General features: G+C 36.1%; 1 protein-coding gene across 1 annotated transcript in view; it reads right to left on the bottom strand.

Moving 5' to 3' along the window:
* Positions 1–13,504, bottom strand: part of DNAH3 (dynein axonemal heavy chain 3) — a 104,838-nt gene extending 91,334 nt beyond the window's left edge. Inside the window, exons 1-2 of the mRNA XM_053471658.1 lie at positions 13,416–13,504; positions 5,333–5,434 (exon numbers count right to left, since the gene is read on the bottom strand). Of these exons, the coding sequence (XP_053327633.1) occupies positions 5,333–5,434; positions 13,416–13,448 (135 nt within the window). The 5' untranslated portion in view covers positions 13,449–13,504. The remainder of the gene's footprint in view (positions 1–5,332; positions 5,435–13,415) is intronic.
* Between the last annotated feature and the right edge of the window lie 1,051 nt (positions 13,505–14,555).

The following is a 14,555-nucleotide window of genomic DNA, read 5'->3' as shown; positions in this document are numbered from 1 at the left end:
TATTTATATGTTATGTATTTTTTCACTTGCAGATATAGAGAACGATATAAATTAATAACATGTTCCAGTGGAGCCTTCTGACTTGCTTTATATAACCTTTTCAATTTCTCATAAACTATTCCAAGGGGATCATAATCAACATCTTTTTTTCCTGGAATCTTGAAACCAATCTTTTTCCTGACAGTCACCTGTCTTTTCCAATCTACTACTCCACTTCAATCTTATGCTTTGACCCACTGGTATATTTTTAAACCAAGCTGGCCTGTGACAACTAGCACTATGGAAATATCCATGACTAGCCACTAAATGATGGAAAGTCAATGTATATTTATCAGCCAGTACAAAAATAATGAAATTGAAAAAAAATATCTCTCCGCTTTTGGGAGGGGAGAAATAGGCCCCTTAATTCAGAAATCCGCATATTAGTCACAATCTCAAAAATAAGGTTTTTTGGATTTTCCCTAAATGTTTTACAAAGTTGTTTATATATTGTTTTAAAAAATGGCATACAAGTTTGTTTACTATGAAAAATATGTACTACAAATCTTCCCAAACTGTGCTACCTTTAACACACAATCTCATATATAAGCTTTAGTTCAAAAAGACAGCCAAAGCAGTTTTACATAATCCATTGAAGGCAGTCTCGCCGCTTAATCATTTCCTTGATGCCAAAACAAATACCCTGAATCTAAGACGAGACCAGGACTGATTAAGGTTTGAAGAGCTTACAGCATAAAAATGAGCAAATGGGTCTTATCTGTCATCAAATTCTATATTTTCAATTACTCAGCATCACTACAAAATATTTAGTAGCTAACAGAGGGGAAAACCAAATCTGAGAGATTAACTAGTATTCTAGTGCAGGTACATTTGGTTTTGAGTGGGGCACGAGGCTACTAGCTGGAAACAATGTGGTACAGCCTAAAAACATAAATCCCCAATTAATCAACTAGTGTCCAGAAATATTCTTATAAAGGCAATGGTGGGGTTAATTCACTAAGAAGTCATGTATTTTTATTTAAAACAGTCTCTGCTCTTCCCATGGCCATGTGTGCCGGGGAGCAATATAATAATTAGCCGTCAAGAGTGTAGTGCCTACTTACGCCTCCCCACTCCCCATTTAATTTCCGGTAGGATTAAGATGTGAGAAGTAACCTATAGAACACACTGAGCGAATCCGTTGCCCAGTGGGATGGGGGTTAAAACATAATACATACATCCTCTATCTTTACCCTGGCCACGGGGTTGAGGGGCATAAAGTGACGTGGCACAGAGTCCATCCCATCACTTTTACCCTCCATCAATTCCTGCCATGAATGAAGTAAAATAAAAGTTAATGTAATAACAAATCCCTATCTCATCTTCAGACCAAGGAATGGCATCAGTCCAAAAATAAAATCTAAAATAGGCAGAAGCAAATGCAGAGTAATAGGGGGTCTAGAGGACCTCCATTTTTTAAAAATTATATATTTTACTTTTTTAAACTATAAAGCAACTTGTCTGTTAACTGTAAAATTTTCAATGTATAAAATATCTTGGAGGTTTGTTTTTGAAGGTATGGTGTCCATCTTGGAGCACATCTTTGCTTGTCAGTATCTAGACTGAGCAGTTTGACCATCTTTCGTTTTTACTCCCCAATGGACACCTGTTCTTAGAACATCGTTGCTTTAATTGGTTTTAGGTCTGCTGACACAATCATTTTATGTAATTCCTGCGTTATTCAACCTGAGTACCTTTAGGTGACATTTATTGATTCAACCGAACAAAGCTGTGTCTAAGTTAGAAGTTCTCGCTAGAGGTTACACGGTAGAAGTTTAATTATTTTTATGAACACGTATTGATTGTAATCAACTGGTGCACTTCGATGTTTTCTCTAGGAATTCAGTATCTGGCTGTGTTGTGTGGAACTGGCACCTGCTTTTATTGGAGGGGACGCCAACCCATCGTTATCAGCTATATCTATTTACTCTGGGGTTTTTTTTATTATTATTTTGTACAGCCCAAGGGGCAAACAGACTGTTATAGCAGCTATACGGGATGTTAATGTCATATATGTTGTAATTTTATTGTATCAAATATATTTTTATTCCAGTTAAACAATGTATTGTTCGAAGGAGAACTGTCTAATTTCAGAGAAAAGAAAGAAGTTGAAGTAACAGATTGTAAAACAAACTAATTGTTCTGTATTGAAATTATGCAGTGCCAAACATGGGGAGCTCCATCTGCAAAAGGGATTAGTAAGTATTATGCATATATAGCAATTCCTACAAATTGTACAAATTCACTAGGCTTGGCACATGATAGTACACAATTTTGGCTATTATTTTTTTTTTTACAGAAGAACTACATAGTAAATAGTCTGGATCCATATAAATAACGCTCCAAGGAAAATGAGGTATTCCTAAAAACATAATTTCAATTTAGCTTCTAGGTATTGCAGCTATAGCTAAGATCCTTCTTAACCCCAAGACATCCAACACACATGCCTCGGCTAATTAGCAAGGGCCTTAGCGCTAAAATGTTCACTTGTATTCTATGAGATTTAACAAAGCGGCTGTTTTCAGAGACTTGGTGTGGTTTATCTAGTTTCTCCCCACGAGGCTATCTGCTGCTATTCTACACACTCGCACTCTTCACGCATCTCTAACTTTGCAGCTGATACTTCTCCCCAAAGAAATGTTTTCTGGAAAGTAGTGCCTATCCAGGATTATCTGTGACAGCAGTGTTATGAGGCCCTTCTACTGCCAAAAACGCCTGCCATACATTAATAATGAAAATACACTTGAGACCTCTACCCTAAGCACTGCCGATCTAGTGAACAATAGCTTCCACTTTCCTTTATGGGGTGAATAATTATCTAGACAGTCTCAATGAATAATTTAGCGTACCACTTTTTATACTGTTCGGAGCAGAAGCGTATTTTAATCTATTATTAAATTACTGACTCCTTTAAACAGTGCTGTTTTTTATAAGGTGCATCTGTGGTTTCCGGAGGTTACCTGTATACAGCTATTCACTCATACTGTATCAATATCAGCAGCTCCCTCCACAAAACTGCTAAGCGATTAAGATTGGAGGCATTGGAAGCTGTGCACCTAACGCATTTCGCCATTCAAATACCTCCAATATTAATCGCTGTATAAACTAACAACGATATTTAACTCGCTCCCTTATTAACAGTATCTTTTATATGATTTTGGTTTTATGTCTATACTGAAATGTATTAAATTTTTAAGATTTTTTTATCTTTCTTACCCTGTCCTCTCCCTTACTTTAGCTCTCATAACATCATATTACCATTTCTTCTTTGTACCTTTTGATAAGCGCTTGGAACACAATTGCTGGTGTAATCTAGAGCTCCTTAACTTTTTATTCTACTCTCCCACTTTCTTTTTTCCCACCTTTTTGGCGTAGATCCCCAGTAAATATTATATCTAAGCAGACAATGAACAAGAGGTTTCAGCTTTTTCTGGAAGACATCACCCACAACTTTCAGGTTACTAAAGGGTGGCAAAAATTACAAGAGCTTGAATAACCAAACTTGCAAATTGTATATAGTATTGTATTGTCCAGCAGTATAAATCCTATATTTCTACTGTATATTTTCATATATATATATATATATATATATATATATATATATATATATATATATTTATATACAAATGAAAATAATCTCTGATTTTTTGTTTGTTTTGATTCTTTAAGTTATTGCTACTTATACCTCTATGAAACACTCCATTATACATTGCAGGACTCACACAAACCAACTGACATTATTTTCTCCTAAATCAATAAAATTTGTCAACTAGACCTTTATTCTGTTACTTTTCTAAATGTTACCTTTGTGTTTTCATATGATTTGGCATTTCTTGGGATGATTGAAGGTAGATTTACAGTTCACAGGTGAGAGAACTAGCTTCATATAATATTGCAATAAAAACATTTTGATACAGCAAGTAATAAAAAACACCCAAAAAATTAACTAATTCATATTTTTGGGGGAGCACATAACTGTCATGCTATGTACATCTGCTAGTGACATAGAAACAAAAATGTACATGCAAACATTTATGCATACGTTTGACACAAAAGACACTGATAGATTGTTGCCATAGAAACAACAAAAAAAGCTTCTTAGAACTTTCGGTGGTGTGCTGGGATTAAACCTTAGAGGAAAGAGTAAAATGTCAAATGTGTTAAGGTATATTTGCTTAACATACTTAAGGGCACAGTTTAATGTCTCTGGCACCCCATTCTCAAAGAGTATCTTAATATGCATTCTTCAAAATAAAAAATAAAAAAAACTTACCTGACCTAGAAGTTTCAGCTCTGCAGCTGCAGAAGCCCTCGACTTTCATGATTCGACATTTTGCTTATGCGCACAAAGGTCTAAATAAACTACTGCATGCTGGAGATGACTAGATCACTCCATGCATTTGGAAAGGTCACGCAGCTATTATATGCATTATTGGATATTTTTATGTGTTCTCCCCAGAGAAGGGGATGGGGTAAGGCGGATATAGCTGGACCCTATACCCTCAAGGTGATTTTATTACCTCTCACTACCGTGCCACACACACGGAAGGGTGGGTGATTGTTGACCTTGCCTTGGTTGAGTGCAGGGATTCATTATTAGTTTCTTAATATATTTGTTCATTTACTTCACAACATTTTATACCCTTGCCTGTAACTTGTAAAATTGAATGTCACATACACTCGCAAACCACTTATATATAAGTGAATATACAGGTTGCTTTGCGAATGTTAGCATGTCACGTGACCTCAGTCAAGTAACTTCTGAAATAGCCTAACAGAGATCCCTCTAAAATTTAGAAAACTAATATAAATGGGGAGAAGCCACATTATCAAAGTGTTACATTGAGAAAGGGGGTATGAAGAAAAATATATATTCTTGACACCTCTCATGAGCTTAAATGTTTCAATAGAACACAGTTGTCAAATCTTACACTTCTTTGTGTATTAGATCTTAATAATCAAACTGCTTGCATATGCACACAATTGCTGTATGCCATAAGCTGTTTTAATAAGACTAAATGTACATTTAAATACACGTGTCAATGCCTGAATAATGATCGTACTTCAAAACTGTTCCAGCAGAGAGCCACATGGATTGGAAATACAATCAGGTGTAGAGGAATAATTATAAAGCAAAGGAAACACCCTCTTTGTCAATACAATTATTCAGTTTTCTATGTGTTTAAAAATCTGTTCATTTGTTGCCAGCTTCTGATACTGGTTGCCTTGGAAACAGTTTTTGCAATATAGAAACTGTATATTATTGGTCTGCTTCATGCCATTCTAGACATACCTGATACAACTCTGATGGCTCTTTTGAAGGTGCTGTAGGTAAAGGAGGAAATACTGGAATTCCTCTTGACTGGCTCATGTTGTGCATGGAGTCCATGTTTGACTAAAAATCATAAATAAATATTAAACATGGTTAATTATTCCTATGAAGTGGAACCTTTCCGCATAAATACATTGTATATATTACAGGATAGATTAACATTTGACATGAATCCTAAGAATGAATGTAGTTCTTAATCTAGAAACATCATGATTAAAACAGGTCACGGTAAGAATTCGGTAAGACTATATATAGAACGGTATAATAATATTATAAAAAATGCAATTATTTTGGCGATACAAAACAATCTTTAATTACAAACTTCTCATTTAGGTCTTAGACTCTTTAGTACTGCTTCAAGCAGATGAAGGTGAGAGAACTTTCTGCTTAAAAATGGAAAACATATAATACTTTAAATGAAACAAATTATATTGAGTAGGATCCTGCTAGTGTATCTGGAGACCTTGTCATTGTCTGGGTTCAATGTAAAACGTAAAAGCTGTTCAGTCCCCCAGATGTGACACTAAGGGCACGGCTTTCCATCCTAATTTTTTACAGAGCCATCAGTTTTTACACCCTCTTTTCTAGCCTTTTCAATCCTGCATTTCACATACTAATTGTAAAACTACTTTAAATGGATTTGTCTAGTAGGCATCACCCCTCTAGATAAAAATTGGTTTCTTCACCAAAGGTTCTCCATCACTAGGACTTCTCACCCTTGACTAAAACTAAAAACAATGTGTTTATACCTGATATATTCCTACACACAAGGCCAGATCAAGGTACTTGGGGCCCTGGGGCAATTAGTCTTCTCCTCAATCTTGCATTCCCTCATGAGGTATTTATCACACCCACCGCTTGCCTCTCAGATGTCCTTCATAGCCAGTCCTTCATGCTCCCTTATTGACGCTCCGCGCCTGGAAGTGATGTAATTTCCGTGCGCACAGCACAGTGAGGGAGCTAAAGGTCCCTGAAATTAATCCACTTCCTGTTGCACAGTGTGAGGGAGGGAGCTACAGGTGCCTGACTGAAATTAATTCACTTCCTGTTGCACAGTGTGAGTGAGGGAGCTACAGGTGCCTGACTGAAATTAATTCACTTCCTGTTGCACAGTGTGAGGGAGGGAGCTACAGGTGCCTGACTGAAATTAATTCACTTCCTGTTGCACAGTGTGAGGGAGGGAGCTACAGGTGCCTGACTGAAATTAATTCACTTCCTGTTGCACAGTGTGAGGGCGGGAGCTACAGGCCACGGTACATACTTCATCCTGTAAGTACGGCTAGGTAAAGGTCGCCCATAGCGGGGGGATCCTGGAGCAATTGTTCCACATGCTCTGTGGTTAAATAGTCCTTCATATACAACCACCAGAGACCTTTCAATATCTCCAACATAAAAACTGCATGAATCTCAATATAATCTAAACATCTTTGAGAGGCTTTATCTTATGATATAACCCCCCACACGCATATTTGCTACTCTTTACTCACGCTACATCCCGACCATTTACCTTTATTTTAAAATAGTGGGCTAAATTAATTTAATAAATGTCACAGGATCACCCCATTTAAGGTTTCTAGGTATGATCATCTTAAAGTTCTTGGCTCGGCCTACCTAGATCCCTCAGAAAACACTTCAAACGGGAAGTTGTAACACACTTCCTGAGCTCTATCCATGTTGTTTTACTAGAGTGAAAAATGTCTAAAACAGCGCATTTCCCCTTAAAGCTATTATCACAAATATCGTTATGCAAGGCAGCAGTTTAAAATGTGGCAGAAGAGCTATTTTCATACTATTATGCTTGTTGCAAGCTATGTTGTTATATTGTTTATAGGTGTAGGAATCAAGTATATTTTTAGCAGTAAAATCAAATATATGGTTTAATAAAGAATAGGTTATTTCATAAAGATTCAAGAAGTTGAAAAATACTTTTTATAAATCTTTTTTAATTCTGTAGTTTAGGTACTTCAAAACAAATTGTTGTTCAATCTACCCGGCATTTCTTTCTCTGCATGATAGCCCTTCTGTAATTATGATGGATACACTGGGTTTACCGCCTCACTGTTTAATAATAAAAGCTAGGATTAAGACCCGCAGAAAATTCTCGTTTATGAATACACAATCATATCTTTTGAAGTAAAGAAAATCTCTTCAGAACAGATTCATGTAAAGAATATGATTGTATTATTCCAACAAAGCAGTCTATAGTCATACTTCGCAGGATAGGCTATCTTGAGCTCTGTGGCTTTCTGAAGTGGCCAGGCTAGCCGCATTTAGAAGTAGGACTAGCTGCATGTAGGGGTAGGGCTAGCGACACATAGATTCATGGCTAGCCCCAGACAGGCTTTAGTGGGTTGGAGAAGGAGGGTGGAAATAGGTATGACCAAACACAGCAATCCTGCCTGGAGTAAAAAGAAACTGACCTGGAGACACAGGGAAGCAAGGGTTTACCAAGGACTCTTGGTCAAACCCTGAGAGGTAAAGCTTTCTTCCCAAAAACACAACCCGAATGTCCTCTAACAAACTCTAGAAAGACCTTACTATTACTGGTATATATTAATTTTCTTGAGAAGTGACAGTTTCTTGAGGCCCGCTTGAAACGCATGAAATAACCCACTGTTCACAAACCCAAATGCATAAGATATCCATAACTAGGAAATCATTGGGCTTCTCATATATCCTCTTAAAAGGGGAAGGGGAGCAGATTTTGCTCATATCTATTCCCACATACTCATCACCCATTCTAGCCTACCCTGTGTGTACTTACTGCCCATTTAAAGTCTAACTGCGGTTAGCCCACCTCTATGTCTGATTAGCCATGCCTCAGATCATAGCCACACAGGACAGGGTGAACTCTGGGTAGCCAACTCTGAAAGCTTCCCAGGTATGGTGATATCACACGAGAGCCACATCCAAAATTAAAAGTTTTCTCTTCACCTACTGATCGTACCTTTTTATAATCTTTGTCTGCATGCTGTATTATTATTTTTCATCATTATTATTACACATTTTATACAATGCCAGCATTCCATAGTGCTACGATGAGGGGAGAATATAAAATGAACAATATTAAATTTAAAAATATACAAATTTAACACAGAGGTACATAAAAAAATCTTATAGAGTGCTGTATCACATTAATATAACTGTATAATCTAAAAATAATATATAATAAATAATACAATCTAATCTATCAATAAATAATAAAAGTGTAAGAAACACGAAGACAGAGACTTAACGATCAGCAGTAGAGTACCCTTCGTAAAAATATATTTTGTTTAAAAAAACGACACTCACACTATAAAACCAATATTATTATAACACCAAGTGCTCCATGATCAATAATCACATCAGTCTTATAACCTGAGCAGAAAATAAAATAGTGATTCCTTATAAAATACTATTTGTTGGTATGTTTTTAGGTAAACATTACATTTCTAAACCTATATAATGACTAGAGAATAGTAGAATATCAGTTACCATGGCTACTTCAGTATATCATTGTGTGATAGTTTAATACTTGCTGTTCTGCGCTTGTTGTGGTTTTAGTAATAATGTATTTTACGTATAAAATTCTATATGTCTGTTGAACAACATTATATCATACATGGGAACCTTCTAAATGAGCCTCAGAAATATTAACCTTTTAATAGCCCATTGTGAAGAGTCTATGGAGTCGACTCACCAAATGTGTTAACCAAATTGATACACTTAATTGAGTTACCTGTTTTCAAGCAGGGATAACAACCGTAACACACTAGTAGCAAATGTATCAGTTGGGAGGCTTGTACATGATCACAGTAGTGTAGAATAGGAAGGAGTCAGCTCCAGACGCTGGTAATCTGTCCCTTCACCCTGAGAATGGGGAAAAACCCTGACAGATGCAAGACCTGAAAGTTCCCAGGTATGCATACTGTGTGAAAATGTCAAAAGTATTGAAGTTAATTTTCACTCCACCAGCTGTCCATGTTTGTATAGGTCAAAATAAGCAATCTGTATGCCTTCAGAACTCATGCCACTGGGAGCTATGGTGTTAACTACATGTGAAATCATTTGCATAATTGTTGCTCCACATTAAGCTTTCCCCATTTTTGGTGGAAAGAATCTAAAACAATTACTCTTATTGAAAACACCCACAAAGTTAAATGTAATGATGCTAAAAGCCGTGTGAGTGACAGGCTCACTTACATTCAACTTGGATTAATGTATTTCTTTTTTATATATAAATTACTCCATCATTTGATGTGCACTCTTATGGTAGTCGCTGCTGATGTTTAAGACATAAAATAACTTTTCCTCTGTTTTTCATTTTTCTGTATCATGATGAGCTGGAGGTCTTGTGTCATCTTAACGCTCTTCTAATTCCTGACACTAAACGCCATTGGGATATTTATCAACTCCCATGATTAGAACTAAAGAACCAGGGTGAACTCGCAGAAATTCCCAAGCGAGTAAGGGCATATCTCCCACGTTTTCCTGTTTAGGTTGAACGGTGCCTCTTTGGAACTCAAATTTCTATGTGGTTTATTCACTAAATGAAGATTTTCAATTCATGGGAATGGTTAGTAGGACGCTTCAAACACTTGAATATCCAAATGATTTCATTAGAGAATACACTAATAGACGAGTACAGCCAATAAAACCACAGTTCCATTCTTCCATACGCAGACTAGTTGTGGTTTCCCTGTAATTGTTTCTGTCAACGAAATACATTAAAGCAAGGTCTACAGCAAGACCTCCAGGTTGCCATGATGCTGGAAGATGCCCAAAACTAATTTCCTTGATGTGACTCTCCATGCACCCTCGTCGAAATATCCAGATCGTACTCATGCTCTGTCGGGGCATTGGTCCCCATCCCTTACTGTTTGATGACATGTTAGACTGTTAAATGGACTATTATGCTAATAACATAGACTGGTCAAAGATGTGTTAAATCTCGGACGCTCTGCATAATCTGTGGTTCATCCAAAATATGGAAATGAAAGGGTTGGCCATGCAGGTAAAAGGAGTCTTTAACATTATGTACACGAGCCTAAGGTAATCATGCTGTTATTTGGGAATTATGGCTTCTTAATCCCTTTTGCACATGTAAAGCATTAAATTGTTGATGGTTTTTCTATTTCATTACTAAAGTTTAATTTCAGTAGGCTCCGGGGACATTCCTGTACGATTAATGTTCTAAAATCTATTGTGTCTCAGAACATAAAAAGTGCTCTATCCAAAGAGAAGAATTAAGAAAGATAATATTTTCTGTACGTCTGCAGGGGATTTGTGAACTACAAAAAAACCAGCACAGTATGAGGGGCAGAAAAACAAGCCTTTTTTATTTCTAAAACACCCTGCTTTATATTAGGTCATATTGCTTTGTTGTATGGATTGTAAATGAAGTAATTTATATGTTAATGAAGTCTATGGGAAGCAGATATGGGACCCACTTCTGTTTTTGTTTTGTTTTTTTTGGGTTTGGTACTTAACTCAGCCAATAAATATATTTTATTCTCACTAAATCCTTTCATTCTTTACTTGAAATAAAACATGAAAATCTAATTTGATCCAAACACCGATATGGAAATATCTTAGTAAATTATGGTATATGATTATCTGTTGGTAATGATATTGCGTAGTGGAAATTAAAAAATATATATATTGCTTATGAATCAGATTAAAATATTATGTGTATTATCTAACACAAGGGCTTGTCACTGACTTTACTTAGCGTTTGGCTGGGTCACCATCAGTGAGCTTCTCATATAGAAGGGGTATGCTGGCTCTAATTAAAGGCACACTTAAGTCCTTAAATGTATTGTTTATGCATATTAGAGTGCATTTTATATTTTTAATACAAATTGTCAGATATGTTCCTGAGTTATGGGAGACTTTCTCCTCTCCTTCCCAACTTCTTGTGACAAAGGAAGCATACTTAAGTATGCAGCCCATGTATGCGACATAGCGTAAATGGGGTTCAATTGGAATACTTGTCAGATAAGTAGCAGCCATGCAGAAGACTGCAGGATGACTTCAATGGGAGCTGCTGCTCACCTTTCATGAATAAGAGTTGATATTATAAATAATTCAAATACGAATTTTTATTCTGTGTTTTTTCATATATTGATGTAATACATCTGTTATTTAATTATTTTTCCTTATTTCCTTATTTTTCCCAAAGAACATACATCTGCCACCAAAATGTCTTACATTTATTAACAAGATCATACGTAAGTGGTGGTATTTTTTTGTATGATATTTGAAATAATATACTTAATTCTACTTGTTGTAAACCTTATTGGATTTATTCTAGGCAATCAAAATAACCTTCTATTATATGTTTTCTATTTATTTTCAATATAGAAAAGTTAATCAGAAACATTTATAAAATACATTACAAGATGTACCGTAAATGGGAAAGGAGCAGCCAATGAGGAAGGAAAGACCAAATGGGGTCGGGGAAAGGTTATATTCTATGTACAAAATTATTAAAGTCCAAATAAAATTTTTAACCATCATACAAAACTTCAGAATCTTGGTAAAATGGTAATTCAATATACAAAATTTTTATATTCTCTATCTGTGTAGTCAAGACCCCCCAATTTTTTTCATTTAAGGTCCAACACTAGATCCACAGTTATAGAATTAGGGTTTCAAATTTTTTTTCTCTTATTTTGTCCATAAGTAGTAAAAAGTGATTCTGGTATAATATCTGAAAAATATGTGTTATTGCCATAGCAACCATGGAACCTCTCTGCTGATTTACAATTAGATAATTCCATCTTAAAACAGAAACATTTTTTTTTATAAACTATAAACTTTTCTTATCTTTGTTGACCAGCTTAACTCAAGGTACCCTAAATAATTGTCTTTCCATGTTAATTTTTTCTGTTAATAAAATTAATATGAGCAATTCAAAATAATTATTAGGATTTGTGACTGTGACCGTCACATCTAATTTATTCTAAAGTAATGGTCCAGTGAGCACATATATTGCTGTATAAATATAATAGTACAGAATGTATAACATAAATTGAAGCTTAGCTGAAACTGTCATTATTTGGATATTTGCCAAAAACCTTTATTAATGTGTTGACTTTCTCAACAGGCAAACACAGCTGCTATGAATAGGACTTCTCAGCAAGGTGTGTATCTGGAGTGTCTCAAAGGTACAAAGGTTCTTAAAGAGATTTTAAAGGTCATTGCTAGAAAATGGAAGGCTAAATTGTTAAATCTCTAGAATTATTTTTTAGGATATCACTGTTCTATACAGGTGAGAAGGAGGATGTGCTATTTAATGTAACTGCTACCTTCAAAATGCAGCTTCTGGCCAGAGGGCAGGTAAAGCCATGTGGCCCCATCTGTTGACACCCCCAATTAACTCATATAGGCACTAGCAAACATATTTACACACACTTTCACATTTACACAACATTCACACTCACACATTCACGCTTATCAGTAACACACTTACATCCTCATGCTAACACACACATTTACATATTCCCTCTCACACAGTTACATTTTAACACACACTTTCACATACACATTCATGCTTATACACATTCATGCTAACACACACACATATACATACACATTCATTCATACATACATACTCCCTTGCCCTCTCACTCATTCACTTGCCTTCATTTGTGTTTTAAGCATTAATCTAATATATATATATATCTATATCTATATATATATCTATATATAGATATATAGATATATATATAGATATAGATATATATATATATCTATATCTATATAAATATATAAATATATATATATATATATATATATATATATATAAACTAATTATGTCCCAATTGCACACTTTTTTACATTATTCTCTACACTGTGTTCACCCATTATGCACAAAATAATCCCTACTTTTTCTTATAACATTATTTTAAGTTAAAAAACCCAACACAGTAATTTAAACAAATTCTGTCCATAACATCAAATATCCAACATTTCTCCCAAAACATCCGACACTTTTACTAAATTAAGTTAAATTAGGTTGATAAATTTGAATGTTAAAAAACCCCACAGACTGGATTACCTTTTGGAGCCTTGGGGTCAGCGAAGATTTCATCGTGACTTTTTAACCTTTCCCTGGCAAACGATTAAAAACAATTCAAACAACTAAAACCAAAATGAAATTCTGCCCTTTGAATCAGAAGTTCCACATTCTCGTGAAATCTGCGTGTTTTTCCGTGGACCCTGTCTGGGCTGGTAGTAGAGGAACAGTCTTGTTGAATTATTGATTTGCAAAGTCTTAAGGAAAACTTCGGTAACTAAGTAACCTGCTCCGTGTGTTTTGTTTGTCTACAATCTGCTGTGTCAGTCGCAGTCTGGATGGGGTTTAATCCTCCCAGTCGTTCCAATATATAAAATGGAAAGCAGTGGGGGTCTGTGCATTTACCCCAAGACCCCCTAAATTAGTGAGTGTATGGCTAGTTGATATACGTCCGTTTCGGAGGCTACAAAAACGTGTCGGTGTCCCTGAGGTCGCTCGGTTACCATGGCAACGCGTCCATGTTTCTACAACTGAATATGTCCGGTTGCAAATTCCCCTTCGAAACTTTTCTTCACATGAATGGTTAAATAACGCACGCACACCGCCCTGGTCAGGGGTAAGAGATGGGAGGGGGAGAAGTGATGTGGCCCTTGGGGGCCCTTCTTCACCCTGAGACAGGGAAGCTTTAGCACAGGCAGCAGCTGCTGCAGCACCTCTTGGAGGCTGCAGCTAGTAATGTGCGCGTTACTTGGAAAGTTGCATTATCTAAGATGTTCTACAGCAGCTGAGTTCTTTCCACAGTATTTGGGATCTACATACAGTATACATTTGTGAGGATGGAGGTAGATTCGAGTTACTAAGAATATATGAACTTTAGAGGGCCCACAATGTTGCCAGATTAGTTTTTTAGTTACTACAACTCATATCATGCTCAGCCAGGCGGCTGTTTTAGCCTCTGGCAGAGGGAGGGCTTAGCCCGCATTTTACACTAGTGTAAGGTGGTAATTTTTCATTGAAACACTGGGGTACATCTTCTGAAAACCCTTCAATTACCAGGAATTGCCCCATGGCTCACTGAGGGCTCAAGTCCAAGGGGTATGTTTTAAGTACAGAACAGAATTTGGTCGCCGTTTATCACTGTAACAACCAATGGAATTTTTTAGCATCAGGAACACACCAGCG

This window comes from Spea bombifrons, chromosome 7 (assembly GCF_027358695.1).
Source record: "Spea bombifrons isolate aSpeBom1 chromosome 7, aSpeBom1.2.pri, whole genome shotgun sequence".
Lineage (NCBI taxonomy): Eukaryota > Metazoa > Chordata > Amphibia > Anura > Pelobatidae > Spea > Spea bombifrons.
This window is presented reverse-complemented; position numbering and strand designations above follow the sequence as displayed.